Raw genomic sequence first — 27928 nt, forward strand, 5'->3', positions numbered from 1 at the left:
TCAGCCCTGAGGCCTTGGGCAAGTCTCCACCGCCATCCATAAGTAGGCACTTGACCAAGCACTCGACCCTTACCATCCTTTCCGGCATCAGCGGCACGGCAGACGTGTTGAAATGCCTCACAGAAGACACTGACAGAGAGACTGGCAGAGAGTGTGGTGAAAGTATATGCAAGAGTATAAATGGATTCTCCAGGCAATTCGACGACTTCCCCTATCTCTTCACACAGCTCCCTTCTCCGACGCACCTGCGAGCCATGTCAGCTCTCGCTTCTACACCACTAGAAGGTCGGCCTCTTACGCAAAGGTTCCCAAGCCTGGACTGGCGGCGCAGAGTAACTACCATTGCTCGCCGTCGACTCAGCCCTCGAATAGCGCGTGGTAGTCTGCGTCAACGGGATCTCCTTCGCATCCTCACTGTCCACCCTCTCGAATCCAGAGGTGTTCGCCCTCTTTACAGAACCGCCGTGCTTCTGGAACACCCTGTCGATCTCAATAGCGCTCTTTCCCTTCAGCTCTGGAATGAAGAACCAGGTGATGAGGACGCCGACAGCGGATGTGCCGGCGAAGACGAAAGCAGTTTTGCCGCCGAGGTCTGCTGCATCGGGGTTGTAGAGGAACGGCGTCCCGCAGCCGAAGCCGCCTTGGATGATGCCTCCGAGGAACCAGCCGATGCCGGAAGTTTTCGAACGGAGGGTGAGGGACGAGGTCTCTGCCGCGACGACGAAGGATGCTGGCCAGCAGCCAATACCGACAGTAACGACAACTGCCATCATGGCTCCCACTGCGTACCTGTTGGAGAGGAAATGATTAGCGACGCTCACACGACAAGACGCCCTGGGTGCATGCTTACCAAGCAACAGCAATGCCCTTGAAGCAACCCGCGATGCCAACACTAAGCCACAGCAGGCTCGTGAGCCCAAGAGTGTAGAGGATCAGAGGCCGTCTTCCGAACTTCAGCAGAGTCCAGAACGATCCGATGTTCGCTGATAGACCGAGCAAGATCCCAATAATGGCAACAATCAGACTGGCCATGTCCGGTAGACCGAGCAACTGGAGGAAGTAACTGACACTGCCGAGGATGTTGAAGCCCATGATTTCGGACATGCCATTTGAGAAGACCACAATCATCGTCCGCCTCAAGTTCGTCCCGCGGAAGCATTCCATGTAAGATGCACCGCGGTCGTTCGAGGCCCAGCGTTCTTCCGAGATAGCCTTATTCATCTCCTCGAAGAGGTCCTGATGTGCTGCCGCAACTTTGGCGCCGTGTAATTTGCGGAAGGAATTCTGTGCAGCGGCCATCTTGCCCTTGCGAAGAAGCCAGACAGGGGATTCTGGTAGTACGATGGTAAGGACGAGAGGTATGATGGACAACGGATATTCGGAGGCAATCGCAATGCGGTATGAGCTCGGGCCCTTCACGCTGCCTCGGGCCATGATGACCACTGCCGCGACGAGCTGACCGAGCAGTTGAAACGCTGGGAAAAGCGCCATGATGGGACCACGGAGTCGAGCTGGCACGACTTCTGCTAGGTAGGTCTGCGTACTGGCCATGAGCACGCCGACGGCGATACCCTGGGTGAATTTAGCCGCCCAGTAGGTGGCTGTCGGGTTCGCCGTCTGGTCGGAGAGGTAGGCGATCGTGATAGCGCCCAGTGAGAGCAAGCAGCCCAGACCAAGTGTAGACTTGCGTCCGGTACGATCTTGGATCCAGGCACCGGTCACAGCGCCAGTCATTGTACCGAGAGGAAAGGCCATGGCCCAGAGGGCTAGCCACATGGCTGGGATGATGTATTCGGTCTCAGCGCCAACCGGTCCCTTCTCGCCAAACTCTTTGCTGTGGGCTGGTCAGTGCCATTGGGAGGTTGGAACAATATGGGGATGTTGGCTGACCGGAAAGCGGACAAGCTTGTCATTCCACCAACAATGCCTGTGTCAAACCCCCAGAGGAGAATGTTGAGCGCGAGGCAGAACGAGTATATCGATATCCTTGGCCATCTTCGGAAAGCTTGGAGCACTGTGAGGGATTCGTAGTCCATGCTGGAGTTCTGTATTGTTGAAGGAGGTGGTAGAGAGGGGACTGCCTTGGGCTTGCACTGAGCTGAAGAGATATGAGGCAGATCTGAGTATTATACTACCTCCGAATGCAGGGTTGCCCTTCGCGAAACAGAACCTCGAGGCATGGTTGGAGTGCCGCATACCCAGAATAGCGCCCATAGGATACGTCTCTCAGCCTACTGAGCTGCCGGCCGAATATCTATGGTGCTTGCGCATGATGAGGCTTGAAGATCCACAGGCCCTCTTCGTACAGTGCGACTCGGCGTAACTACGCCGGACGGTAAATTACTAACAAAGACGCGGTGCTCTAGGGGAGGTGTTGTTGGTGGCGCAGCTGAGAATTAGTGCAGGCGCATTCGCGGAGAAATATACGAGGACCAATCAGACGATCGAGAATCTTGCGCCTTTGATGCTGATTGTCGATCAGCAACATCTTTGGTTCCTCGTATGATTGTGTTGTGTTGCCTTCGCCTTCGCCTTCTCAGGACGATAGAGTACGTACGCCGCGAGTCTTCGTATCTACTGTTTTGTTGCTGAATTGGAGCTGAGCGTTCTCCTACCATCAGAATTGGTGGCATATTGCAGCGCTGAGATCGCCGAAACAGTCTGCATTCTCGAATGATACATCGTGGACACCTCGCCAAACGTTCATAGCCGTGCTCACTACAGTCCTGGCTAGGAGAACACAAGTACTTTGGTCTCATGGCTGCGGAGACTGGTTGACATGCTCGGGCCTGAGACGTCGTGCCGCCTTCGCGACCAAGCATCAGTCACTTGGTACTGGCCTCGCCCTCCAAGCCCCGGCACTTCAGTAAGAGCCAGACTGAAGTTTTGCGACCTCTCCAGCTCGTTGAAAATCAAGATCAGGGTCCGCTCACCACTCAACGGACCAGCCCACACCTGCGAGCTATCCTCTTCACTCAGGGTTGGAAGATATCTAACAGCCGTCCCAAGTTCATCCTTGCAGATGCTGACCATGGCTTCGTTCTTCAGCACACCCAAGCTCTCGTCTGAGATCTTCGTCAGATCGGCGCCGATGATCAGTGGCGACTTAAGCGCGGCCCAGACAGCCATATGCGTCCTCTGCTCCTCGAGCGTCATGTTGGCGACTCCAATCTCCAGCATATCCATATCGGCAAACGACCCAGAGTGCTGGAACTGAGACATCTCCCGCATCTTGCGTATGATGGTCATGACGCTGCAGCCTGCGTACCCGGTATTCAAGCAGTATGCGGTTCGGCAATCGCAGCCCTCGTCTCTATCAGAGAACATATCTGTAATATCGCCGCTCATGCGATACGAGTGGCCGACCTGATCGGCCCAGAACCAAGGGAACTGGTCGCCCCATTGGCAGATGGAATAGAAGATGTCGCGGCCGGCGTCCAGAAGGGCGTTTCGCATGATCCGGTATCGAGCTGGCGGCGAGTGTGTGCCGGCCTCATAGGTACCGCAGTTGTCGTACTTGAGGTAATCGACTTCCCACGAGGCATACGTCGCAGCGTCGAGCTCTTCGTACCCCCAGGAGCCGGGGGAGTTGGGATTACATCCCAGGATGCTATTTCGAATGCTTGAGCTCCGAACACATCAATCCTGGCATTTGGGTCCTGTTCGCTTACCCGTTGTCGCTATAGATCCCGTACTTCAGCCCATTCTCATGGATGTAGTTGCCCAAACCTGCCATGCCGCTGGAAAAACGAGTGGTGTTGGCTTGCTGACGACCGTCGGCTGCTCGTGAACTGTTCTGCCAGCCATCATCGAGAATGAGATACTTGTAGCCGACATCTCGCAAGCCTGTCGAGACTAAGAGATCTGCATGCTGTTTGATCACGCTTTCGTTGATATCGGCTTTGAAAGTGTTCCAGCTGATTTTGCAGTCAGATCATACCGCCGGCTGACTGCGGCCATCATCGAATGTGTACTGACCTATTCCAACCTATCTGAGGTGTTTTCGAGTTGACTACGGCTTGTCCGATGCCGTACAGCAATGCAGTGACTGACAACAGCCTCCAGATGGACGACATTGTTATTGCTAGAGAAAATCTCAACTATACGATGGAACACCAAAACGATGCCCGTTTAATCGAAATTTGGACCTGCCGTAGACATCTCGACCTCATTGTCCTGTAAACATCTACCGTACTCGATAGAATCATGCCGGCATATCGTGCGGCCGTGAACCCGGTATCAATCCACGGGAGACGTCGATCAACGGAGCAGACCCGGCTGTTCGCCCGTTCAATAAACGCTTGATTGTCGGTCAGATGTCGACGAAATATTGGGCTGATATACATTGAAGAAAGTACTTTGGTCGAATACGAATATCTAGAATTGACTTTCGTTCGTTGCGAGCACAATGTATCTGTCTTTCTGCGCAAACGCTGTCGTTTTGCTGAGCCATGCACTCCTCGCTTCAGCAGCACTTTCTCCCAGCCCGCCACGACCGCCCCTCAGCTATGCACCAATGCCGGATGATGTCTACGTTGCACCACAAAGCAAGGGGACAATAACTCTCCTCGAATTGATCGAATCCAGACCAGATCTCAGCTCATTGCGTCAAGCATTGGAAGAACCAGCCGGTCAGCCAGAACCCACTGGCGACAAGAATCACCATGAAACTAACTCCCTCGCAGGATTCCTCCAAGCCTTCGCCACCGAGGCAACGTGGGACTTCACCTTCTTCGCCCCAAGCAACACGGCCTTCGACAACCTGGGAACATACTGGCAGACCTTCGCTTCGACTCCCAAGGGGAAGTGGTGGGTCGGCAACCAACTGAAACACCACTACGTACCGAACACGCAGCCGAAAGCCAGTGACTTCAACAGCACGGCCACGCGGGTTCAGGCGTCAACGTATGGGTACATCGGCGCGCAGGTGGTCAGTGGGGACTTGGTGTTGAACTCGGTCTCTACGGTTACGGAGGCGGATCTTCCTGTGACGAATGTGAGTTTGTTCCCTCTGGCCGACAGGACGCAAGGTTAATTGAGATAGCTACTGATGCCGTCTGGCAGGGGATCGTCCATATCATCGATCGAGTGCTTGATCCATCGGCGCAGATTTTCAATGAGGATTTGCCAGAGCAGGACCAGGAGTTTATTGCTGGCAGCTGTACGGATCCGGATCTTCCGTACTGCTAGAATACATCTCTGCGGAGCAAATGGCTATGGTGCCAGGAGGAAGGCTCATAGTCTCGAGCTACAGCGGTATATCAGGTTTGTGATCTGTGATGTCTTCCATAGATCGATAGCAGATCTGGTCAATACGTATTTTACTGTCTCAGGCCATGTTTAGCAACTTGCAATGACGCTCTTCTTGCCTTGCCATCTCTCTGTATGGCGAGAGGACTGGCGGCACAACCGTCTCCAGATCTGCTCATCCTCGAAGTGACGTAAAGGTAGAGCGAGGAACTGTCTACACTTGCGCTTACAATCGCAGCTCTCAGTCTCCGAAAGCGATCTAACATACGATCCACGTGGCAGCCGCCTCTGGTAAACACTCGACAGGATTGCAACGACTGCTCTCCACGCCACTTGTGACCTTGATGGAGATAGACGAAGTTCCCAGTGAGGTAGACCCTCACTCCAACCGATCCAACAGCGTCCCGTATCCAAGCTGGTCATAACCCCCCGAGGGCAAACCATAGTCGTCACCACCTCCCTCAGCGCCGCCGGACTGTTCGTTGACGTAGTCACGGTATTGTTCAGTCCAGAAGGCGTTCTGACCACGCAGAGAACCGTAACGAATTCCGAAGCACGGTGAGTGTGCAGCGTCGCGAACATATGATTCAATAGGATTGGAATCTGTTGGTGGCCATGGGTGTGGAAATAGTGATGCCAAAGGGCATAAGTTGCGGAAGGCAGGAGATGTCGACAGACAAAGGGATGACTTGAGGATACGAGAGAATGGTGATCCAACGACAACTTTCAGCTCCCTCTGTAGCGCAGACACGGAAGCAAAGTTCCCTCTCATCCCCGCTGTTAAGCCTTTCCTCAGTAGCAATACCGGAAGTTGGGGTTCTCGCGATCAGTCAGATCTTGGAAGGCGAAATCGTGCGTCACGCCCTCGCTCGACATCGCTGCTTCCTTCTGCCTATTCCTCCTCAGTAACAAGAAGCGAGTGACCAGGATGATACAGATGTACACGCCGTAGACGACCAGATGGACAACGAATCCTGTGATGTATCGCGGAGCATCCTTCTGCTGGAAGATCTGAGGAGCGATCAGGTTGCCGACGGACCAGGCACTGGTCGTTGTCAGCTTCGCGGCGATTGTTTCGGAACACGGTCAGTCGAGACTTACATGAATGTTGCGGTCAAGGCGATGCCTTTCTTGGTTCGACCAGCGACGTTCCGAGACACAAGTGAAATGATCATGTTGCCCTGCGCAAGGAAGAACTGGGTGCAGTAGAATGCGATCAACATGCCTCCGGCCCTGCTTGGGGTTGGCTCAACGGCAATTATGACAGCGGTCCCAATAATTGGTGGAATGCTCCATAACTTCAGCAACCTGTCAGCAAATCGTTCAGGAGCGGTTGAGAAGCTACACTCACCAGCATGGTCCAACAAGTCTGTTGCCATTTCTCGCTCAGCCAAGCAGAGCCAATCATGACACAGATAGTCAGAGCGCCTTGTGCAATATTGAGCAGCTGCGTCTGGAGGACCGTGAAGCCGAAGTTGGAGATGATGAGATTCGAGAAGACGCCTAGTCCACCAATGACCAGGTTGGCAACCAGGATCAGAGAGACCAAGCACCAGACTAACGGATCCAGCAGAGCCTCGACAACCTGGTATCGCTTGTACTCCTTGTTTTGAATACCCATTTCGTTTTTGCGGACACGCTCCAGGAGGAGCTTCTTCTCGTCTTCCGTGAAGCACTTAGCTCTCATCGGGCTGTCGGGAAGCAGGAACGCAATCCAACCGGACCAAAAGACAGTAGCTAAGCCCAAGACGAGGAAAAGCAGCTGCCAGGAGTAGATCGGGCCGTTTTCAAAGTGAGAGACTCCGAAGGCAATCAGTCCGCCGAGCTGAATACTTAGGTTAGGATCGATCATCTGGTGCCTTGCTCGGTGTATTGGACTCACCATGAGCGAAACTCCGGTCTGGCAGTACCACAGACTGGTCAACAAGGTCTGCTCTGACCTTGTGAACCACATGGATTGACTGGCAACGCACATTAGCCTCGGTGGTGGTGTCTCAAGCGAAGCGACTTACATGATGACAAATGTCGGCTGCACACAAGACTCGAAGAAACCCAGAAAGAACCGTACGACCATGAGTGTCTGGAAGCGGGTGCAAGCGGCTGAGCAGGCAACAACTGAGCCCCAGAGGAGGACACTGCCGATCAATTAGACTCTGCGAGGCTCATTAAGACAACGACATGGGCTGCGTGAGGACTCACTTGCATGCCAGAAACTTGCCCACAGGGAGTTTTTGTAGTAAATAGTTCTGCGGATATTCTCCAGCCAGGATGCCAATGTACAAAATGGTTCCCAACCAGCTGTACTGCTGACCCTGGAGGTTGGCATCCTCAATGATTCCCATGATAGAGCTCAATCCAATCGTCCCTTTGTCCAGCGACTGACAGAAGTAGGTCACAAGCATGATCGGCAGGATGCGGCGACAGACCTTCCAGAAGAGCCGCCGTTCGGTGGCGGGATCCATGTCGACCGGGGCTCCAGTATACTTCGCGGTCTCGTCATCGGCGGCAGCCTCCATGTGCTTGAGCAATCCGACAGTTCTTAAACTTGCCTCGACATGACCGATCTCTTCTTTGCTGGGGGCCGCCATCGCGGAAAAGGTTGGGATGAAGTCAGGGCGGGTAGGTCGTTACCGTTCAAAGAGGTTCGAGCCAGTAGAATAAGTTGTACAATAAGAAGAGAGGCTTCATATCTCCGGTCCACTCATGAATATATGCGTTCTACACGCTCAAGATCAAAGTGAAATGGGAACGAGGACGAGGTACGGCGCAGGACCGGTACCTAGCCCGTCGTCCGGACTGTCGCCATGAAGTGGTCTTGTTGGCGGACGCTAATGGAGCTGCATGGTAGTACAGATGGGCCAGAAGACGCAGCTTGCGGTCTCTGGCCACTTTGGTGGATCTGAATTGGGAGTCTGGAATTCATTGACATCTAAGTATGATGTTGAAGAACGGCAACTGAGGAGGCTGGGAGGTGAAATTAGGGTGCGGCTAAGTAATCGAACACGGCTAGACAGTCGGCGGAGCGGCCCGTATGCCATTGTGATTACATTAGCTACATGTAGGTCTTGACTATTTCCCAATGGACAGGACCTACAGCCACAGTCGTGACGGACGAAGATGGTGATGGATTGACTCAGTTTCAAGTACGATTTACACAAGACGTCTGGCTATGGAGCGGCCTGGCAGTAAGTGTGACATCCCAGGCGTACCACTTGTCCAATGTCATGGCAGCCTTCTCTCCAGCAACATTGCTGAGTGGGTCTCTGCGTGGTGACGATTAGCCTCATACATGTCAGGCCAAGCTATCACCGGGAAGCCGGTAAGGTCAGACGGGCTTCGGACCAGTGCCGGAATATCTTCCGCCTCCGTTTCGTCGTAACTTCTTGCCAGCAAGATGCCTTCAGCATTGATCTCGCGCGCGTTCCTGGGCTTCACTCAGTCCACCCCATGCCATGGCACCATCCGCGGAGCACACGCCCATGCTGGACGGTCAAACATACGTCAACGGCGACGACGAACGATCGTGCCAATCTGGACACTCAGATGTAAACGGTCTTCATAGGTTTGGGGTAGGACAGGACTGACCTGACGTAGCAGACACTGCACAAAGATGTGCAGCTGTACCGTGCAAACACAGGCCTCCTGCGAAAACGTCTCGCTCCGCTGTACTCAGAGTCAGTCACGGCCAAGATTTGGAACATCGCAGCGAGATCCCTTGATCAAGTAAGCAATGAGTCCTTTCCATCATTTGCAGCGAAAGCAAGAAGCGCCAACAGCAGTTTGCAGGTGTCTCCTCCTACTTCTCATCCAGAATACACAGCACCCGGCAGCAGCGAATATACGTATAGTAGCCACGAGTTCTGGACATCAGGATTCTTCCCTGGAAGCCTTGCCGTCCTGTACCAGCGAAGATGTCTCTACAGCCAACATGAAGTATTGGCAAACCAGCATAGCCCACATGTGCTCAAACTGCAACATGCCTGCCGGTGGTGGTCTGACGCACTCCACTCTCAGGCCGCCCGAAGGGACACCCACGACCTTGGCTTCATGATTCAGCCGTGGGCGCAGGTGCTGTGGGAGCTCGATGGGGATAGGAAGGCACTTGCAAGTCTCGTCGCCGCCGCATACTCGCTTGCATCGAGGTTCGACGATAAGGTCAAGGCTATCAGAAGTTGGGACACATGCTTCACCAAACGCTACCGTTTCGCCGACCCCTATCAGGACTTTCTGGTCATTGTTGACTCCATGATGAGTAAGCCTAAAGTATCCCGTCGTCTCGTCCTTGCGGCGACTAATCGCGGTAGAACAGATCTGAACCTCCTATACTACGTCGCCCGCGAACTCCACGACGAGAACCTTTTCAAGGTGGCAACCTGTCACGCCACCACGCTAATGCAATCCCACGTCCGACAAGACAACAGCACCTACCACGTCGTCAACTTCGACCCCTCCCACGGCTCCATTAAACAACACCTGACCAACCAAGGCTACTCCGAAGACTCCTGCTGGGCGCGCGGTCAAGCCTGGGCTCTCGCGGGCTACGCACAGACCTACGGCTGGACGCGGGACACACAGTTTCTCGACCTTAGCTGTCGCCTCGCGGACCACTTCCTCTCCCAGCTGCCCGAAGACTCTGTTCCGTACTGGGATTTCCACGCTCCTCGTCCCGGGCCAAGGGATACCTCCGCGGCGATGATCGCGGTCTACGGGATGCTACTGCTGCATCAGCATCTACAGGGCAGCACAGACAGGTTCCTGCATGCTGCGCTTGAAGTTCTGCAGGGTGTTTTGACGACTTCGATGGCGCCGGAAGCGGAGTTTCAGGGCTTGGGAAGCGATGGGCTGGCGACGGCCAATCGTGGCGAAGAGACGGTCTTGTTGCATGCTACGATCAACAATTACGAGTTCGCTCCGCGTCGATGGGCGGATCATGGGCTGGTGTATGCGGACTACTATTTCCTGTTGGTTGGGAATGAGTTGCTGCGTATGGGGTTGGTGTAGTCATAGCTCTTTTTGACAATAGAGCGAGGATATCGATTATCTTCAGATGAAGTTCTCTCACTTGTATTGATAGACTGCGATCATGTGGCAACAAGGTGATATAACGTTGATTTCATGTAATGCTCTCTACATTGAGTGCTACAGACAGCGAATTGAACCACACCGATGCTGGGCATACCTTGTGACATAGATGACTTGCGCTTCTCTGACTCAGCGTCATGGAGTCGAGTAGAGTTGAGCATGAATAGGCAGGATGTGCGGAGTGTATCTCAGCTTTCCAGCGCCCAAATCAACCCACCCCAAGAGGGATGCTCGTCTCTTACCGCTCCGCCAGTGTATGGACCTTCCAATCCTTCCACCTGCTTCGCCTTCTGAGTCCATGGCGCTTTGAGCCCCCGCTTGACCACGTATTCGTAGTAGTACAAATTCCAGATGGGGTAGTTGGAAGTGATCTCCCTGCCGTAAATGGCAATTTGCGACCACGGTCCATCAACCAGGACAGCTTCGCAGCGGAACCACGAAGGGTCGTACGGCACGCTCTGATTGAGATTGTACTTGGCTGTGTACTCGGCGCCCTTGAGCAGGAGTTGGTCGTCGAGGCCGAACATGTCGACACCCCGAGATTGAGCCACTTTGGCGCTGGACGGGCATTAGTCCATGGCTGTGAGTGGTGTAGCGAGGATGACACTTACGCATAGGCTGTCCACCCCAGGCTGCCTTGTACGTGACCTGTTGAGGGAGCAAGCGTCAGCCTTCGCCCAGCAATAGTCAAGATGTGCTACTCACCCTGGTCCCTTCCCGACTCAACGGACTGGCCGGTCTCCGGATGAAACAGCGCTGGTATGCCGGCGCATGGGTCGTTCACCAAGGCGTTGATGGCGTAATTCCACATCTTGACATCATCCAGATACACAGCGAATGACAAGAGCGCTTTGATGCTGATAAGCCCGTAATTGGCCTGCCCAATATTGGTGGACTGCCCAGCGAAGAGCTAGTACAACTGCACGGAAAATCCCAAGCCGCCCTGCCACTGAGCTCCCGCTTCTGTCCAGTTGCCTTCCCAGCACATGATCTCTGCGGCGTTGGCGAACATGTCTCCCTCGAGACCTATCATGAGCGAGCGGTCCGTCCCAATGATACTGGTCAAGTTCGAGCCCCAGGCGTCAAGGATGGTTGTACTCCGCTCCCAGTGGACCTGCTCCCGGGTGATGTACCACATGAGAGCATTTTGGTAGGCCGCACGTACGTCTTCGGTGAAGCTGGAATAGTTGCTGATGCCGCCACGAGAGAGCACTGCATGCGGCCCTTGCATGGTGTAGTTCGCGAAAGAGTACTTGTCATGTTTGAAGCGAGCGTAATACGATGCCCACGGATCGCTACCACCTTCGACATTGGACCGCATGCGCTCGAGATCTTCATGGGAATGCCAGAGACCCGGATGGACGAACTCGTTTGGTCGGGACTTCAGGTAGCTGGAGACGTCGTGGTCGCCGCCAACGAGGGGTATAGGTCCGTTGATGACGGGCACATCTCCAACAAGTGCGAATGTTGACTGAACGACAAAGCTGAAAAGGACGGAGACACTCTGGAAGGCGTACATGGCCGTTGAACGAGCGCAAGGGTTGGTACGGAGACGCAGGCCATTGTAGAATGGCGCTCCGTCCAGTGAACAAATACCTCTGTGCCCTGGGGCTCCAGAACGCCTTCCGTCCAAATGTTCGGAAGCAGAACTTCATCCGCTGTCCTCAACCAAGTATGAGCGGGCGGATGCCGTGAGCTCGTCCGAAGCCCGACCTGATGACACTCGGGAGGAAGCGAGAGGGGAGATTGTAGATTTACCTTGTTCACTGTGGAGCCCCGCAGCACATTGCCGTCCTCGTGCACCAGGTGGAGGAGCGGGAGATTTCAGCGCACGTACCTGCATGGACGTGACCTCGGGATGCAGTGGCTCTCGCAAACGCCTTTCAACTTCGTCTACGCCTAGGATCGCTGCAGCAGTGCGGACATAATGTCGAACTGCAACATAATTGGCAAATTTTGATGGGAGATGCCCGCTCGGTGTGCTTCCCTCTAATCGAGATGCCGACTACTCGGCCGAGCGAGCCTGTAGAGGACGCCTCCGACGATGAAGTACGGCGGCGGCCGACCAAGCGGAAGCGCACCAACACCGACACCGAGACGACTGAGGACGACGTCCCAGCCTGTCATTCTTGCCGCAAACGCAAGGCCAAATGCTCCTGTGAGCAGCCATGTCGGCTGTGTACGCGCCTGAGAATCGACTGTGTCTACGATCATAGTCGACAGAGACCGGGCATGCGTACTGGCGCCGTTGAAGCGCTCACCCGCCGAGTCTCCTCGCTCGAGCAGATCGTACTGGGACAAGCCATCTTGTTGAGACCTCTGCTTCTGGCTGGGAGGTCTGGAGTGGGTGTAACTGGCCTCGATTGTTCCACTGGCACATTTTCCGAGCAGACGGCCGCCGTGGAGAATATGCTCATGGATGCTGCGGCAAGGCCACGGAAGAAGAGACGCTGCGACAAATCAATCACCATCCTCTGCGACAGTTCGACATGCAAACGCAATGGCTACGCCCTCATCAGACTCGATGGACCCTAATACAACTCTCGGACTACCCAGTAACTGGCGGCAGCTGGTCGAGCTCTACTTCGAGCAGGTACATCGATGGATTCCAGTACTGCATGTGCGGTCGTTCCATCAAGACCTTGAGAATCCTGCTCAGGTCGAGCGCCTTAACAGCGTGTTGCATGCAATAGTCTCTATCTGCCTGCGGCTTGCGCCAGACTGCGCACAGATCGCTGCTGTAGACATTGAGCGGGCCTGCACGCGTCATAGGCACACAGTCATGCTTCGAAGTATGGAAAGCTTTTCGGTCGAGAATCTTCAAGCTTCTATCATTGTCGCATTCGACACGGTATGTCGGCTTCTCTTCCGCCACCTACGGCGCTAACCGTAATGAACAGCTGGGCAGCGGTCGTGGTCCATCAACATGGTCAATGATCGGATCAATGGCTCGAACTGTGGAACAGATGCAGCTTAGCGTAGAAGGTACAGATGGCACTCAAGAAGAACACAGCTACAAAAGGCCTACGGTCAGCAGAACAACTTTCCTCAACGCCCCAGCAACCTGGATTGAGTCCGAAGAGAGAAGACGCATATTCTGGACAGTGTTTCTCATGGACCGGTTTTGCAGCGTTGCGACAGGGTAAGCGCGCATGGCGGCAAACAACTGTTATATTCGATGCTGATGTATTATATTAGCTGGAACAATAGTCTAACCAATGCAGACGTCCACCGACGACTTCCATGCGAAGGCGCACTCTGGGAAGCCGGGAAGCCTGTCCGCACTCCTTTCTTCGGTGTTGCGTCTCGCACATCTGCCGCGGTGGTAGACACAGAGTCGACCATAACCACTACAGAGCGGCAAACTACGGACAACGAGGAGGTTCAGTGCATGGGCGGTTTTGCCTTCAGCATCGAGGCCATGGAAAATCTCAATCTTGTCACGACCTTCTTTCTTCGTCAGTCAACAAGGTTTCAAAATGCAAAGGAGGCCCAAATATGGTTGATGCAGTTCAAGGAGCTGGACATCCGACTAGTGCGGTATGTAATTGATGACAGAGGGTTGCTCTCACGATTCATACTAACATGCGATTCAGATGGAGATTGTTCTTGCCTACCCAATGGGCGGAAGCCTCTTCACCTGACATCAATGGCGGTATGGACCCAAATCTGGTACTCGCTCATCTTGCACACAATGCCGCTTGCTTCAGTTACACCAAAGTGTGGCCTACCCTGCAAAGGAGCTGTCTGCTATACCGATAGCGCTTCCTTCTGAAAGCTCGGCCAAAATATGTGCTCATGCAGCATCAGAAATTAGCGGCATTGCGGAGGAATTCGTTCGACGAGGGCATGGACTCGTGCACCCCCTTGTCTCATTCTGTCTATTCCTCGCAGGGCGTGTGCTACTTGGTAAGCATGTTCGCTTGGCTCGTCTTATTTCATTCAGCATTGACCTTACGCAGCACACTCCATTCGTCTGGACAACTCCATATCTCCGACTTTCGAGCGGATACTGCATACGCTCAGCGAGGTCGCTCAGCGATGGCCTTGCACACCTGGGTCCACCGGTCGAGTCGACAATCTTGCGTCCAAATTCTCTGCACGGCTCTTGCAGTGTAGACAGAGTGCCCTCCTCGATACATCAGAGCCGCTTACGGCAACACACCGGACGACTTCCCTCAGAATCAATCCTCTCTACTGCACACCGCTGCTGGCGACCAGGGTCAGCCGGTCACTGATGTGAATGCCCCGAAAGATGTGCTGGCTTTCTCCGATCAGCTCTGGCCAGCTTCTTCTATGCCCACGCCAACACATTTCTGGAACGGCTTTTCCGGGAGTAACGATGGGACTCTGCCTTCCATTTCTGGCGTAGACTTCCCACAACCTGATCCCTTGTACTTTGGTGCGGACGTTGATCAATCGCAATATTTCGGCGAGTCTTTTGAGCAGGTATGATAAGTCCTCCATCCGGCCGATATGGTACGTCGTTGACATTTGCGTCTGAAGATGCTTCGTGTAAGCAGTTATGTCGGAGTGCCCGAGTCACTCTGAGGCCATTATTGGGTATGGACATGAGCAAGTGAAGATATCAATGTATCCTGTATATCGAGAATGCGTGTCGACAACGACTGACCATGTTTACCTTGAAGTCAAGTTTCCGGCGGATGATCAGCACTCAGCTTGTTAGATGCTGTGTAGGAGCCGATACATTCGACTCGCCGTCGGCGACGCGAATCAAATCATGGCCGACGGATATTGCCATGTTCGGCAGGGTACTTGGCTAGGACGAGCGAACGGCTATCGGGCGAAGTGTCGGGTAGTCTACCGGAGGCACGATGGGCTACATTTCATTCGCCTGCTCTAATGGAGTAACAACGAGTGAGCAGTGACATCTTTCCGTCTGCTTTCACAGTGATTAGTCTAGACTGATGCGATGTTGGCCCTCCTCTTATCGGCTTGTTTGGCAAGTACGTTTGTCCTTGCCGACGGCCAACTTGCACAGAATCCTATCATACCCGGCTGGAATCCTGATCCCGCCCCGATCCGCGTCAACGATACTTACTACCTGGCCACCTCGTCGTTCGAATTTTTTCCAGGCGTTCCATTATACACGTCCAAGGATTTGGTCAACTGGGAGTTGTTCACGAATGTGCTGTCTCGACCGGAACAGCTGCAACTCTATGGCACTCCGACCACCGGAGGTAAGCATCTTATCATGCTGACATGAAGCAAATAGGGCCTGATTGAAATTCGCAGGTGCTTGGGCGCCGTCGCTCTCGTATAGCAGCGGAACTTTCTACCTTACAAGCATGACACGCTGGACATACGACCCTGTCGCCCACGTCTGGCCTCGTGTCTCTTGGGTGACATCCACCGACCTCATTACTTGGTCTGATCCTATCTGGGGCGAACCTTGGGGAATCGATCCGCAGATCTTCTCTGATCCTGTGACTGGCAAAAACTACCTGAATCTCATGGCGCCCAACAACAACGAAGATCGTCTGTGGGGAATATGGCAGTGCGAGGTCGATGTCGCATCCGGACTTTGTATTGGAGAGTACCGTAGCCTCTGGAATGGTACCTTGCCTGTGACCCCGGATGCCAGGCCTGAAGGGCCGAAGATGTTTCTGAAGAATGGTACTTATCATTTGCTGATTGCCGAAGGTACGAAGCTGCACATGATCTACACAGAGTAGAACTAACCTCTTCGAAAGGTGGTACCGATCTCTTACACCGCGCCTCAATCGCAAGGTCGCAATCTCCCGAAGGGCCTTGGGAATCCGCACCTAACAACCCAATCCTGTATAACGGCGCTCCTGACAACGGGAACCTGACCATTCAGTCAACAGGCCATGGCACAATGATTGATACCCCTGATGGCGACTGGTACATTGTTTACCTCGCCCGTCGCAACGTCAATGGCTCCTCTCCTCTCGGACGTGAGACTTTCATTTCCAATGTCGAATGGCAAGACAACGGATGGCCTGTGATCAACTACGGCAGACCGGTTCTCCTGAGCGAGCCCGTCGAAGGTCTCCCAACAAAGATCAGGCCATCTTCGAAGACCTACGACTTCAGCACCACCGATCTCGCCGCACAAGGGTGGTACACCCTCCGCACGCTCTACACCCCCATTTACTCCGTCGCCAGAATGAGCGATCTCACCGCCTACTCCCCATCATCCAGCGGGGCTCTTCTGCTCCATCCAAATGTCTTCACCCTCAGCGACCGCGATGTCCCCGCCGCCATCTTGCGTAAACAGACCTCGCTCAACATGTCTTTCACCGCCACGACACTCCCGATCCCGGAGAATCTGCCCCGTGGAGCGGCGCTTGGTATCAGTGCCTACCTTAGCGAACTCGTACATCACGATATCGGGATCGGCTATTGCCGCAACACCACCACTAATGCATCCTCCAGTATGTGTGTCTACACCTGTCTCGCGCGAAATGGCACGGAAGAATACAATGAACATCCCTTCGAGCCCCCAGCAACAGCAATGAGGAGCGTCGACCTCGTCATCCGCGCCGAACCCCTGCAGTACAAACTCGGGTTCCGCTACCCAGATGTCGATGGACAGAACAGTGGCGACATCAAATGGCTGACCGAGTTCCCGTCGTCCTGGATGGCGTGGGCGCCGGAGGGATGGTTCGTGTTCTCGGGCGCGATGTTTGCGCTTTTTGCGAGCTCGCAGGGCCGGCCTTGGGGAGCGGGGAGTGGCGATGTAGGCTTTAGTACGGTGGAGGAGGAGTTTTACGAGGAGCGCTTGGGTGATTACGATGAGGACGGTCGTTGATAGGGAAGCCCGGTCGGTGACCAATACAGCACAACGACAACGGATGTAACTGCAATATATCGCGGGAGCGGCTCAGATGGAAGAAATGTCTCTTGCACAAGAATTTTGCGATGTGGTATATGGCACCACAACATTTTGAAGTCCGTTTCGGGGGCAGGTTGTAGACTTCTCTCTGTATAATGGCAAGCGTGCTTTTCAACCCTCCAATCATTAAACTTTCTCCTAGCGATCACAGCAGATATCGATACTCCGGATTCAAATCGCCCAGCTCCGTCTTCTCATACTCCGTCAAACCAACATCAACCGGCGTCTTGTCCCTATTTCGATTCTGCGACCAGCAACCGTAGCCATAGATGACACACGCGATGATGCTGATCGCTGCAAAGGCGAAACAGATCGAGTAGCCTGTGACAAAAAACGGAGCGTCGTCTGCGACGAACGCAAAGGTGGCGATGATACCACCGAGATTACCGAAGCCGATCTAATCAAACAGAGTGGTCAGCACGTTTTGGGCGCTTGAGATCATCAAGAAAGATATTTTCATGGCCCGCAACATCTTAGACAAGATGTCAAGCCGAGCGGTGCCCTTTTACTGCGTTGACTCACCTGCCACGCGCTGCCGACGGACCTCCTGTGGTGCCCTCCAAGATTCAGGTTGTACCAACAAACAATTATCGGCATAGCGGTGTACGTCCCCATGGTCACCAGGAAGAGAGCTGCATATTGCAGGTTGACGTTGTCATGCACTGAGACGAGTATGCCAAACCCAGTGATCGACACGCAAATGCTGAAAATGGCGAACCAGAAGCGATGCATGAAGTAATCCGACAGCGTGGCGACGAGCATGCAATACCCGAACGCAGCAGCCCACGGCGGGACGGAATGTAGCTGCGTCTCAATCGGGCTGTAGCCGTAGTACGCGATAATGCCAGGAGCAAAATAGGCATAGCTATACGCCGGCACGATCAGGCCGAAGTACATGAAGCCAGCGACGAGGACTTTGTAGTCCTTGAACACTCGCCCGATGTCTTTAAGAGTGATGGGCCTGTCGCGAGCGGACTGACCTTGGTCCAGACGAAGGCGAGCTGCGACGTAAGCTTTCTCGTCGGCTGAGAGCCATTTGGACTCTTCTGGGAAGTCTGGCATTACGAAGAAGAAGATCATGGCGACGGCGACGGTGAGGGCGCCTTCGAGGATGAAAATCTGCAGAGGGGTCAGTGTCCCAACTCATGATCGTACGACTGGTTTTGACGGACCCATCGCCACCCTTTATAACCTCTGAGGCCATCCATTTTCCCAATCGCAGCCGCCAGGAGCCCGCCAAAAGCTCCAGCCAAGGTCGTCGAGCTGAAGAAGAACGAGAAGCGCTTCTGGGCTTCGTGTCGTCGGTACCACTTGATTTAATGTCAGCAAGATAAATTTGTCACATGGAGGGCCCGGCCTGTATTCACCATGCCGATCAAGTAGAAGCATCCAGGAAACATGCCAGTCTCGAATACACCGAGGAAGAATCTGGTCGCGTACAGACCGCTAGGGCTCTGGACCAACCCCTGCATGATCGTCACAAAGCCAAACATGAACATGTTTGCTGGTAGCCAAATGTGCGGTTTAAACTTCTTCAACAAGATGTTCGATGGAATCTCGAAGAGGCAATATGGTATGAAGAAGATCGTGAGGGCGATGTTGTACCTAGAGTAATTGGTAGAAGGGTCAGCAGATGTCTCGGCAGTTGAAGCGAAGATGGAAAGGTCTCAGAGCACTGCGCAGTTCTTGAACGCTGGGCAGGTCTCAGAGAACCCTCCCACCCATCAGTTTGACCTACTTGTTGCCCTCCTCAAGGCCGAGCTCCTCGCTCAAGCCAAAGACATTTGCGTTTCCGATGTTTATACGGTCGAGGAAGGCCAACACTGTGCGCTATTAGTGAGAAGTTCGTGTTGGTGGGCGTGTGGGATACTCACGATACATGATGCACAAGAATGGGATAACATGCAGATCTATGCGCATGAGCAGTTTCCGCTCTGTGGTGTGCGGCGGACATTGCACGACCTCGCTGTCGCTGTCGCCGTTGGGCGAGTATGCATCGCCGGCGTAGCCATCTTCTGGAGGGTAGTCGGAGACGGTTTCCGTCTTCTCGTTGTTGTAAAATCGCATCTTGGTGGATGCTTCTCACACTGTGGAGGACGAGACGAAAGATGAAGTCAGGAATGATGAGTGAGGTAGAAAAGTCTGAACCTTACTTGGTCATGTGGCTGGCTCGGCTGGATACATCTACCACGAACAGGTCTACTGGTCCACCACTTCTCGACGGCCTCGGCGTTAAAGATTTCTCGCGTCTTTGCTTGGCTGTATGCAGATCTGCGTGTGGAGTGGTGGGAAGAAGTTCAAAAAGCGGGGAAGCGAGCGGTGGTATTCCGGGCGGTGCCGGGCTTCGGGGAAGAATGACCCGGGGGAAGATGACAGACATTGAGCTCGGTCGAGATGTACGGAGATACCGAAGAGCTGATGAGTCCGCGTGTGGCACTTCGCATGCTGCAGGTGTGACAATGCTATGTAGCATAAGCTAGTTGTACGACCACGCACACCAATGTTATGGGCCATGACCACGTGAACAGCTGAGGACCGGCATGGTAGCCTCAGTGAGTAGTAACAATTGTAGGAAGGAATGCGCTGCTCAATCGTTACGATAGCAGCTAGCCAGGGCGGACATGAAACCAAAGGCCTCGTGCTGTCTGTGAGACGTTGTTGACTGGAGAGGGGGACTGGGGAGATGGTGAAAGGACCTCGGCCCTTCTGGCACACCCGCGACTGGGAACCCATTGAACAGCATTCCGCAATACCGGTGATAGCTCAGACTGCGGTGAGTACCCCCTCGAGCGGCTGTTGCGATACCATCGCGAGGAACCGGGGATACAACGCCGTCTGCTTTCAGGAGCAATGGAAATGTCGTTGGCAGTTGTTCGTGACTTTGCGGCTGTAGGTTTGCCCCCTCAGGTATTATTGATGCGCACTCACATTCACAGTTGGGTTGATGTTATTGTGGTATAAGAGGAAGTAGCGTTCTTCCAATCGAAGAAGCTGAAGTCATTTTCGAGAGGGTCCGTGCTTTGCCAAGCAACTTTTGAACGCACCTCAAGCCCGATTTTCATCGACGACTTCAGATCCGCCAGCGACGACATTCTCACCACCACCACCCATCCAACACCGGTGAGTAACTACCCACTATCCCGCAAAGTGCACCAACACGCCATCACCAATTACTGCGCCGACAACGACCCCCCTTCGCTCATCCGCATCCCCGAGAAGTACGACGAGTTTGAGTGAGCACACTAACACACTGCAACAGCGAAGATGGGCAAAGGCAAGCCGAGAGGCCTTTTGGCAGCACGAAAGCTGCGCACGCATCGCCGCGACCAGCAATGGGCCGATCTCCACTACAAGAAGCGACTGTTGGGTACGGCATACAAGTCATCACCATTCGGAGTACGTCTTCACCCACCACCCCTGCTTGAGAGGAAGAGAAGAGACTGGACAGCGCACAATTTGCGGAGGGCTGCGAGATACTGGTAGTCGAGGAGCTGCGGCTAACACGACATACCAGGGTTCATCACACGCCAAGGGAATCGTCCTCGAAAAGGTCGGTGTTGAGGCCAAGCAGCCAAACTCCGCCATCCGGAAGTGCGTTCGTGTGCAACTCATCAAGAACGGCAAGAAGGTCACCGCTTTCGGTATGTCAACACCAACCTTCAGTAGTTGGCTTGCAATGCTGCCTCCAGCGGAATTTCATGCTAACATACATCTGCAGTCCCCAACGACGGTTGCTTGAACTTCGTGGACGAGAACGACGAAGTGCTCCTCGCTGGTTTCGGTCGTAAGGGCAAGGCCAAGGGTGATATTCCTGGCGTGCGATTCAAGGTTGTGAAGGTGTCGGGTGTGGGTCTGATGGCGCTGTGGAAGGAGAAGAAGGAGAAGCCACGTACTTGAGCTGTCTTGCACGATGCATGCTATGGGCGTTCGAAAGACGGGCGGTTCTGTTGCAGGATGGCTTCCGTACTGCTCCTCCGTGACAGTGGCGTAGACGTAGCCAAGACTACATGAATATGAACACTTTCTTGCCATCAACTCGGCCTTCTCTGCGCAGAACGACTTCTTGGACGCGCCATGATTACTGATCACCACATCAGCTTCCGATGCGACCAGGCTTTGGGACACTGCTTGGAGAGCCCTTCGTTCACTGAAATATTGCCCGAAGATCCGCCGGGCGAGCCTCGGCTAGGTGCCGACTTAACGGTAGCCGCTGTCCCCTCAGACAACCTCACCTCAGACAGCAGACCGGAGAACATCTTGCACCGAGGCTAATTTGTAGACTGTACGACTATGTTGTAGGATCTCTTCATTTCGTTCTTGTCAGCTCTTCCCACTATCAACAACCAGTGCTCACATAAAATCTAACCGCAACACACTCTTCCTTAACAGCTCCAACACGCAACCATGGCACCCAAACAGAAGGCTCCATGCTACGTCCTAGGCGTTGGCATGACCAAGTTCGTCAAGCCACGAGGCAAGATTGACTACACCGAGCTGGGTTTTGAAGCTGGTGTCAAGGCTATGCTGGATGCTCAGGTCAACTACGATGACATTGAGACCGGTGTTGCTTGCTACTGCTATGGCGACTCGACGTGCGGACAGAGAGTATTCTACCAGTTCGGCATGAGCCAGATTCCGATCTACAATGTGAACAACAACTGCAGTAAGTCAGCGGCAAGGATAGCGATTTGCTCGGCTTCCATTCGAGCAAGCTGACACGTCTACAGGCACCGGCTCCACCGGCCTACACCTCGGACGAACAATGATTGCAGGCGGCATGGCCGACGCAGTCCTCGTAGTCGGCTTCGAGAAGATGTTTCCAGGCTCCCTCCAATCCTTCTTCAATGACCGCGCAAACCCCACCGGCACCTCAGCCGAAATGATGAAAGCCACCCGCGGCGTGACCAACGCTCCAGGAGCACCACAGATGTTCGGCAATGCAGGACGAGAGTACATGGAGAAGTACGGCGCGAAGAAGGAGGACTTTGCGGAGATTGCGAGGGTCAACCACGAGCACAGCAAGCGAAACCCATACTCACAGTTCCAGGACGAGTATACTTTGGACCAGGTGCTCAAGTCGCCGATGATCCACGAGCCGCTTACGAAGCTGCAATGCTGTCCTACTTCGGACGGTGGCGCGGCGGCGGTGCTCGTCAGCCAGGCTTTCTTGGACGCGCGACCGCATCTCAAGGATCAAGCAGTGGAGATTGCCGGGCAATGTCTCGCGACTGACGCGCCGAGCCTGTTCAGCCGGAGCTCAATCGACCTGATGGGCTTCGATATGTCACGCTACGCAGCGAAGACGGCCCTGGCGGAGGCGAAGGTCAATGTCAAGGACGTCAAGGTCTGTGAGCTGCACGACTGCTTCAGCGCGAACGAGATGATTACCATTGATGCGTTGGGCTTGTCAGAACCTGGCAAGGCGCACGAAATGGTGCGGAAGGGCGACATCACTTATGGCGGTAAGATGGTCATCAACCCTTCGGGTGGTCTGATCAGCAAGGGCCACCCGTTGGGTGCGACTGGTATCGCCCAATGCGCAGAGCTGGTGTGGCATCTGCGAGGTATGGCGCATTCTTCTAACACCCCATACTGCGACAAGTTACTGACATAATGTAGGCTGGGCCAACAACCGCCTCGTCAAAGGCACAAATGCCGCCCTTCAGCACAACCTTGGTCTCGGCGGCGCTGTCGTCGTGACCGTATACAAGCGTGCAGATGGTAAGGAAAGCAGCCCAGTATCCTCCGAGGAGATTGGCAAGAAGAACGGTCTTGGATACAACCCAGCTGTGGAAGCGAAGGGCTTCACGAAGGCACAGGTGGACAATGTGAGGAGTACGAAGAGCAGGAGCGAGTGGGCGTTGCAGGATACTGAGACCAAGGTGGAGTCAAGGTTCTAAGCAAGATCGATACTATGTGAAATGACTGTACTGAAAACTTAGCTGTTGAGTGATTGTCTATCAGCCTTGTCCATCTTCCCACGTGGTTGAACGGTTAGTGTATCGACTAGCGCGGGATGCATTCTTTAATGCGGCTCATTGAGCTCTTCCATGTACCACAAGCTCATCATGCAGTGTTCCTGGAAAGATCGACATAAAACCATTCGGACCTTCCACGTTGGCTGTAGTCGTTTTTGCGCACTGCATGAACCTCTTGGCTTGGAGATGGAGCCAACCTATCATCTCGTCAATGATGAACACGAGGTGAAGGCAAACAGCAAGGCCAAGAACCACAGCGTCTTCTCCGCTCTCCACCACTAGGTCTGCACACTCTGCGGAGCTCTGATTGATCGACTCGACCTCTGTCCCTCGAGTGACCTGCCCTGAACGTGCCGGCAGTGATGGGCCGTCGAGGCTGTATAGCATATAAGATGGCCAGCACGCGGCACATGGTATTGTCACCTCCCATCTCTCACCTCTCCCGCAGTTATGCTTTCTCTCCTCTCGCTCTCCTTGCTCGCCACAGCGGCGTTGGCCGACTGGAGCGGCAACGTCAACTATGGCAGTCCTTCGTACCTACACCCGGCCCTGGGACTCTCAATGCCAAAGGTGGTCAAAAGGCACTCTGGCAATGCGTCGTACATGGACCCGGCATCCCTCTCCTTCACGCATGGTGTAGCATCTGGGGACCCATATCCTGACAGTGTTATCCTGTGGACTCGAGCGGCGCCCATGATGGACAATGACAGGAGCAACGTGACCGTCGAGGGCACAGTGCCGCTCTACAACCACGACACGAAGGAGTACGTTCGTGCCAGCTCCTCCCCAGTCTGCTTGACCTACGAAGTGGCCTCGGACAGCCACATGATGGACGTCGTTACCTCTGGAAAGGCCTATACTTCCTCGGACATCGACTACACCGTCAAGGTGGAAGCCGGCGGTCTTGAGCCATTCACTCAGTACTACTACCAATTCTGCGTCTGCGGTAGCAACAACAAGAGCCCTCTCGGCAGGACGAAGACTGCACCAACTGCAGATGACGACACTGCCAACGTCGGAGTTGCTGTCTACTCTTGCTCCAACTTTCCCAACGGATTTTTCAACTCGTACGGCAACGCTGCTCGTAAGGATGATGTCGACTACGTGATCCATCTCGGGGATTACATCTACGAATACAACACCACTAGCGAGAAGCGTGTTGTTCAGCCTGAGGTGGAGATCCACACGCTGTACGATTACCGTAGGCGTCTGGCTACTTATAGGACGGATGAGGATCTGTTGCTGTCGCACAGCAAGTTTGTGAGGACCGCTTAAATTCCCGCTCCGTGTGGGAGACTGATGAAGAGACAGCCCTGGATCCCAGTATGGGACGACCACGAAGTCTCGAACAATGGGTACAGAGACGGCTCCTCAGGGATGAACAACACCGAAGACTCATTCGAGATGGCTGGAGGCGTAAGCGTGGACCAGCGCAAGATGAACGCTGTACGAGCCTACTTTGAGTGGATGCCGATTCGACAGGTAAGACCATTTCTAGACGCATGCCATCTAATTTAGCATCTGACATGAACGCAGGTCGATATGGACAACAATCTGAGGATCTGGCGCTCCTTCTCTATTGGCACTCTGTTTGATTTGATTATGCTTGACACGAGAAATTACGACCGTTCGATCACGACGCTCGGCTGGAATGACGAATATGTCAAGGACATCTCTAACGATGCTGGAAGGACGTTGATGGGCAGTGACCAGGAGAACTGGTTCTACCGCAGTCTCGTCGAATCGAACGAGCGAGGCGCTACCTGGCGATTAATCGGCAGCCAGATCGTCTTTAGCAGAATTAACCAGACCGCGTCCTGGGCCACTCTCGACTTGCCACTCAACTACGACCAATGGGACGGCTACATGGCAAACCGAAACCGCACGCTCAAAACCCTGTAAGCCCTCCTCTCCCCTGCCTTTCCCATACTTGCCCGACTAACAACAACTCTAGCTACGACAATAACATCTCCAACAACATCATGCTCGCCGGCGACTCCCACGCCAATTGGGTCTCCGACCTCGTCTGGTGAGTGTTCCGTAACTGAAACCCCCCTGCCTCATTTACACCCAAGGGTTAGAGACAAGTCTCATGGCCGATGAGCCAGAGCATTTGCGACAATCCGGGCGGTTCTGCGCTTGTAAATCGGCTATAAGATTCGTCTCAACCCTCGACCGTCCTAAGTAGGCGTGGCACACCCTTTTACGGCCTCTCTACTTCACTGTCTGAGACATTTGCTGACGGGTTCTCCTTACGTGCGCATAGGCTCGACGAAAAACCCTACAACCCCTCCACCGGCTCCGGCGCCCTGGGCGTCGAGTTCGGCGGCACCGCAGTCTCCTCGTCCGGCCCCTGCGATGAAGACGAACCCATCAGCGCTTGCAACGAGATCTCCCGCGGCTTGATCCGGGATAACGAGGAACTGCAGTGGAACGAAGGTTGGTATCGCGGGTACTTTGAATTGCACATCAGCAAGGAGAAGATTGATGCGCGGTTCTTTGGGACGCCGAGTTTGCAGACGCGGAACGGGTATGAGGTCTCTTTGGCGAATTTCACGGTGGTGGATGGGGCGAATAAATTGAGTAGGCCGGTCGGTGGGGGGTTAGTGCAGGATGGTGCGTTGCAGGGGGGAAATGTTTCGGGGTCGAAGGTCACGGTTGATACGAATGATGGGAGGTGGTTCGTGCATAATTTCACGAGGGTGACGCTTGAGACGACTTACTAGATCAATCAGACGGCGGTAGATGGATGAAACGATCTCGGAGACGAAGTTGGATGGAGACAGATTCATGAAACTGCGGTATCGTTAAGCTCATTCCTATCGTTATCGCCGCCTGAATAACGCCCATACGCCATGTGATTTACTATGCTCCCGAGCCTGCCTTGCCTGTAGATCCTTCCTCTCCCGAAAGCCTTCAAGGCTCTTCTCAACCCCCCATCCGTCCTTCAGCAGTCCTCCAATGCCCTCCAATTCCAACCCAGCGGTCTCAGGGTATATCTTCAAGATCGCTACCCAGTCCAATAAGCAGACAAAAGCGTACACCGCGAACGTCACGCTCGGCGACAGGAACTCCATCATAGGCAAGAACGTAATACCAATGACGAAGTTCGAGCTCCAATTCGTGGCCGTCGAAATGCCAGATCCAAGAGATCGGACTCGAAGCGGGAACAGCTCGCTTTGCTGCCATGGAACGCAGCCCAGACCTATGGCGTATGCGGCGACGTAGATGAGCATGGCTCCTAGAAGTGACTGAGGCCATCTTGATCGATCATCCTGTATGAAACTGACTTTTGGCTGTTTCGCGCCAGGAGCCAGCCCCTTCATATTGTAGAAAACCCAGCTGCACCATCCAAGCGCCAGCATCATGATCGGGATGCTGAAAAGCAGGATCCTCCGACGGCCGAGGGTGTCGATGAAGGCGAAGGCGGCGATTGTGAAGATGAAGTTTGTTAGAGCTACTGAGAGGGAGGTGGTGATGGGATTGGTGAAGCCGAGTAATGAGAAGATGGTCGCGGAGAAGTACATGAGCGAGTTGAAGCCGCAGAGCTGCTGGGTTGCTTGGAGCATGCAAGCGATCGTTAGGGCGCGGCGGTTTCCTGGGATCTCGAAGAGTTGTCGCGCAGTAGTGAGGAAGGACGAGCGAGTGTTGCCAAATTGTGGCTCGTCGTCGTCGAGCTTCGCTTCTGCCGCGATCTCAGTCTGGATGTCGAGGACCACGCTGTCCACGGTCCGCTTCTGCTCGTCTTCTGTGAGGCCGCCGTAGATGCGTCGTAACACATGTCTCGCCCTCCCTTCCCTGCCGATCTGAACGAGCCACCGAGGTGACTCGAACATGAAGGCCAGTAGAAACAGCTGTAGCATCGCAGGAAAGGCTCCCAGACCGACCATCCATCGCCAGCCGTGGAGTTGACCTGCGAACGTCCAGCCGACCAGATACGCCACCACTTGGCCGCCAGTGACGAAGAGAGACTGGATGGTAACCAGCCTACCGCGCATCTCGGCCGGCGCCAACTCGGTGATGTACAGCGGAGTCGCACACGACGCGAGGCCCACAGCAGCACCGACAGCGGCTCTGCCGACTACCATGATCGACACGATCCCGGCAGCTGCTTGAATGATCGCACCCAGCACGAAGAGTATGCTCGCGAGCAGCAGAACAGATCGTCGCCCATACTTGTCGGCGAAAACACCAGTAAGAGGCGCAGACAGCAGTGCAAACAACGAGGTCACAGCAGTGATCAAACTCTTATCCGTAGTCGTCAGATCGTGGCCGGACAGATCCGAGCCGATTGAAACAAGTGTAGATGATATGACCCCGGTGTCGTAGCCGAAGAGCAGTCCAGAGATACCAGCGGATAGAGTAAGTAGCCAGATGACTTTCCCAGCTTTGTGCATAGGAGCGCGCGTTTGGCCAGGCAATTCTATCGATGGCGAGTCCTCCCGCTCGTCGTTGGATGAGTTGTCGCTGGCCATGAGAGGCTCGTCGGCGGAGTCGCGTCTATCTTCGTCGGTCGGTTGGGCCATCTTGACACCCTCTTTGACCATCAGCCAGCCGACGTGAAGTGAGGTTTTGTAGGGATCATAGAGGAAAGACGAGGTGAGGTCGACTCAAAGAAGCCTTGGCTTGCTTGCTGCCTCAAGCGCCACCAAGACTCCAGCTTGTCCTCGTGCAGCTATCTTCCGCTCCTTCCGCCCACCATCGTTCCTTCTTCTCCTACAGCGAGGGTCGACAACTA

General features: G+C 54.2%; 14 protein-coding genes across 14 annotated transcripts; 7 read left to right on the forward strand and 7 right to left on the reverse strand.

Moving 5' to 3' along the window:
* Positions 1–278: 278 nt before the first annotated feature.
* On the reverse strand, positions 279–2036 carry LTR77_004627 (uncharacterized protein; the record flags this gene model as incomplete). Its single annotated transcript, XM_064801880.1, has 3 exons — positions 279–789; positions 851–1834; positions 1891–2036. The coding sequence occupies 3 exons, from the start codon at positions 2034–2036 to the stop codon at positions 279–281; spliced, it is 1641 nt and encodes a 546-aa protein (XP_064660510.1).
* Positions 2037–2730: 694 nt separating this feature from the next.
* Positions 2731–4076, reverse strand: LTR77_004628 (uncharacterized protein; the record flags this gene model as incomplete). The annotated part of the gene is made up of 3 exons (XM_064801881.1): positions 2731–3610; positions 3672–3917; positions 3979–4076. 3 exons carry the CDS (start codon positions 4074–4076, stop codon positions 2731–2733), a joined length of 1224 nt encoding a protein of 407 aa, XP_064660511.1.
* A 440-nt stretch (positions 4077–4516) lies between these two features.
* LTR77_004629 (uncharacterized protein) lies at positions 4517–5190 on the forward strand (the record flags this gene model as incomplete). Its single annotated transcript, XM_064801882.1, has 2 exons — positions 4517–4996; positions 5065–5190. 2 exons carry the CDS (start codon positions 4517–4519, stop codon positions 5188–5190), a joined length of 606 nt encoding a protein of 201 aa, XP_064660512.1.
* An 852-nt stretch (positions 5191–6042) lies between these two features.
* On the reverse strand, positions 6043–7838 carry LTR77_004630 (uncharacterized protein; the record flags this gene model as incomplete). Its single annotated transcript, XM_064801883.1, has 6 exons — positions 6043–6295; positions 6352–6548; positions 6602–7075; positions 7133–7211; positions 7263–7385; positions 7450–7838. The coding sequence occupies 6 exons, from the start codon at positions 7836–7838 to the stop codon at positions 6043–6045; spliced, it is 1515 nt and encodes a 504-aa protein (XP_064660513.1).
* An 864-nt stretch (positions 7839–8702) lies between these two features.
* LTR77_004631 (uncharacterized protein) lies at positions 8703–10251 on the forward strand (the record flags this gene model as incomplete). Its single annotated transcript, XM_064801884.1, has 3 exons — positions 8703–8819; positions 8848–8973; positions 9037–10251. The coding sequence occupies 3 exons, from the start codon at positions 8703–8705 to the stop codon at positions 10249–10251; spliced, it is 1458 nt and encodes a 485-aa protein (XP_064660514.1).
* A 269-nt stretch (positions 10252–10520) lies between these two features.
* LTR77_004632 (uncharacterized protein) lies at positions 10521–11851 on the reverse strand (the record flags this gene model as incomplete). Its single annotated transcript, XM_064801885.1, is given in 4 exon segments — positions 10521–10890; positions 10944–10980; positions 11038–11242; positions 11258–11851. The coding sequence occupies 4 exon segments, from the start codon at positions 11849–11851 to the stop codon at positions 10521–10523; spliced, it is 1206 nt and encodes a 401-aa protein (XP_064660515.1).
* Positions 11852–13277: 1426 nt separating this feature from the next.
* LTR77_004633 (uncharacterized protein) lies at positions 13278–14094 on the forward strand (the record flags this gene model as incomplete). The annotated part of the gene is made up of 3 exons (XM_064801886.1): positions 13278–13474; positions 13543–13872; positions 13929–14094. 3 exons carry the CDS (start codon positions 13278–13280, stop codon positions 14092–14094), a joined length of 693 nt encoding a protein of 230 aa, XP_064660516.1.
* A 1171-nt stretch (positions 14095–15265) lies between these two features.
* Positions 15266–17128, forward strand: LTR77_004634 (uncharacterized protein; the record flags this gene model as incomplete). The annotated part of the gene is made up of 3 exons (XM_064801887.1): positions 15266–15533; positions 15589–15996; positions 16047–17128. 3 exons carry the CDS (start codon positions 15266–15268, stop codon positions 17126–17128), a joined length of 1758 nt encoding a protein of 585 aa, XP_064660517.1.
* Positions 17129–17357: 229 nt separating this feature from the next.
* On the reverse strand, positions 17358–18711 carry TNA1_1 (High-affinity nicotinic acid transporter; the record flags this gene model as incomplete). Its single annotated transcript, XM_064801888.1, has 4 exons — positions 17358–17609; positions 17735–18331; positions 18385–18522; positions 18580–18711. The coding sequence occupies 4 exons, from the start codon at positions 18709–18711 to the stop codon at positions 17358–17360; spliced, it is 1119 nt and encodes a 372-aa protein (XP_064660518.1).
* A 235-nt stretch (positions 18712–18946) lies between these two features.
* TNA1_2 (High-affinity nicotinic acid transporter) lies at positions 18947–19279 on the reverse strand (the record flags this gene model as incomplete). The annotated part of the gene is made up of 2 exons (XM_064801889.1): positions 18947–19035; positions 19087–19279. The coding sequence occupies 2 exons, from the start codon at positions 19277–19279 to the stop codon at positions 18947–18949; spliced, it is 282 nt and encodes a 93-aa protein (XP_064660519.1).
* A 1197-nt stretch (positions 19280–20476) lies between these two features.
* On the forward strand, positions 20477–21109 carry rps23 (ribosomal protein S23; the record flags this gene model as incomplete). The annotated part of the gene is made up of 3 exons (XM_064801890.1): positions 20477–20608; positions 20727–20853; positions 20931–21109. 3 exons carry the CDS (start codon positions 20477–20479, stop codon positions 21107–21109), a joined length of 438 nt encoding a protein of 145 aa, XP_064660520.1.
* Positions 21110–21616: 507 nt separating this feature from the next.
* Positions 21617–23112, forward strand: LTR77_004638 (uncharacterized protein; the record flags this gene model as incomplete). Its single annotated transcript, XM_064801891.1, has 3 exons — positions 21617–21875; positions 21940–22776; positions 22832–23112. The coding sequence occupies 3 exons, from the start codon at positions 21617–21619 to the stop codon at positions 23110–23112; spliced, it is 1377 nt and encodes a 458-aa protein (XP_064660521.1).
* A 528-nt stretch (positions 23113–23640) lies between these two features.
* On the forward strand, positions 23641–25916 carry LTR77_004639 (uncharacterized protein; the record flags this gene model as incomplete). Its single annotated transcript, XM_064801892.1, has 5 exons — positions 23641–24450; positions 24502–24672; positions 24727–25088; positions 25145–25219; positions 25457–25916. The coding sequence occupies 5 exons, from the start codon at positions 23641–23643 to the stop codon at positions 25914–25916; spliced, it is 1878 nt and encodes a 625-aa protein (XP_064660522.1).
* A 99-nt stretch (positions 25917–26015) lies between these two features.
* Positions 26016–27716, reverse strand: LTR77_004640 (uncharacterized protein; the record flags this gene model as incomplete). The annotated part of the gene is made up of 1 exon (XM_064801893.1): positions 26016–27716. The coding sequence occupies one exon, from the start codon at positions 27714–27716 to the stop codon at positions 26016–26018; it is 1701 nt and encodes a 566-aa protein (XP_064660523.1).
* Positions 27717–27928: the final 212 nt, after the last annotated feature.

The sequence above is a fragment of the Saxophila tyrrhenica genome (genome assembly GCF_035928015.1).
Source record: "Saxophila tyrrhenica strain CCFEE 5935 chromosome Unknown scaffold_6, whole genome shotgun sequence".
Lineage (NCBI taxonomy): Eukaryota > Fungi > Ascomycota > Dothideomycetes > Mycosphaerellales > Extremaceae > Saxophila > Saxophila tyrrhenica.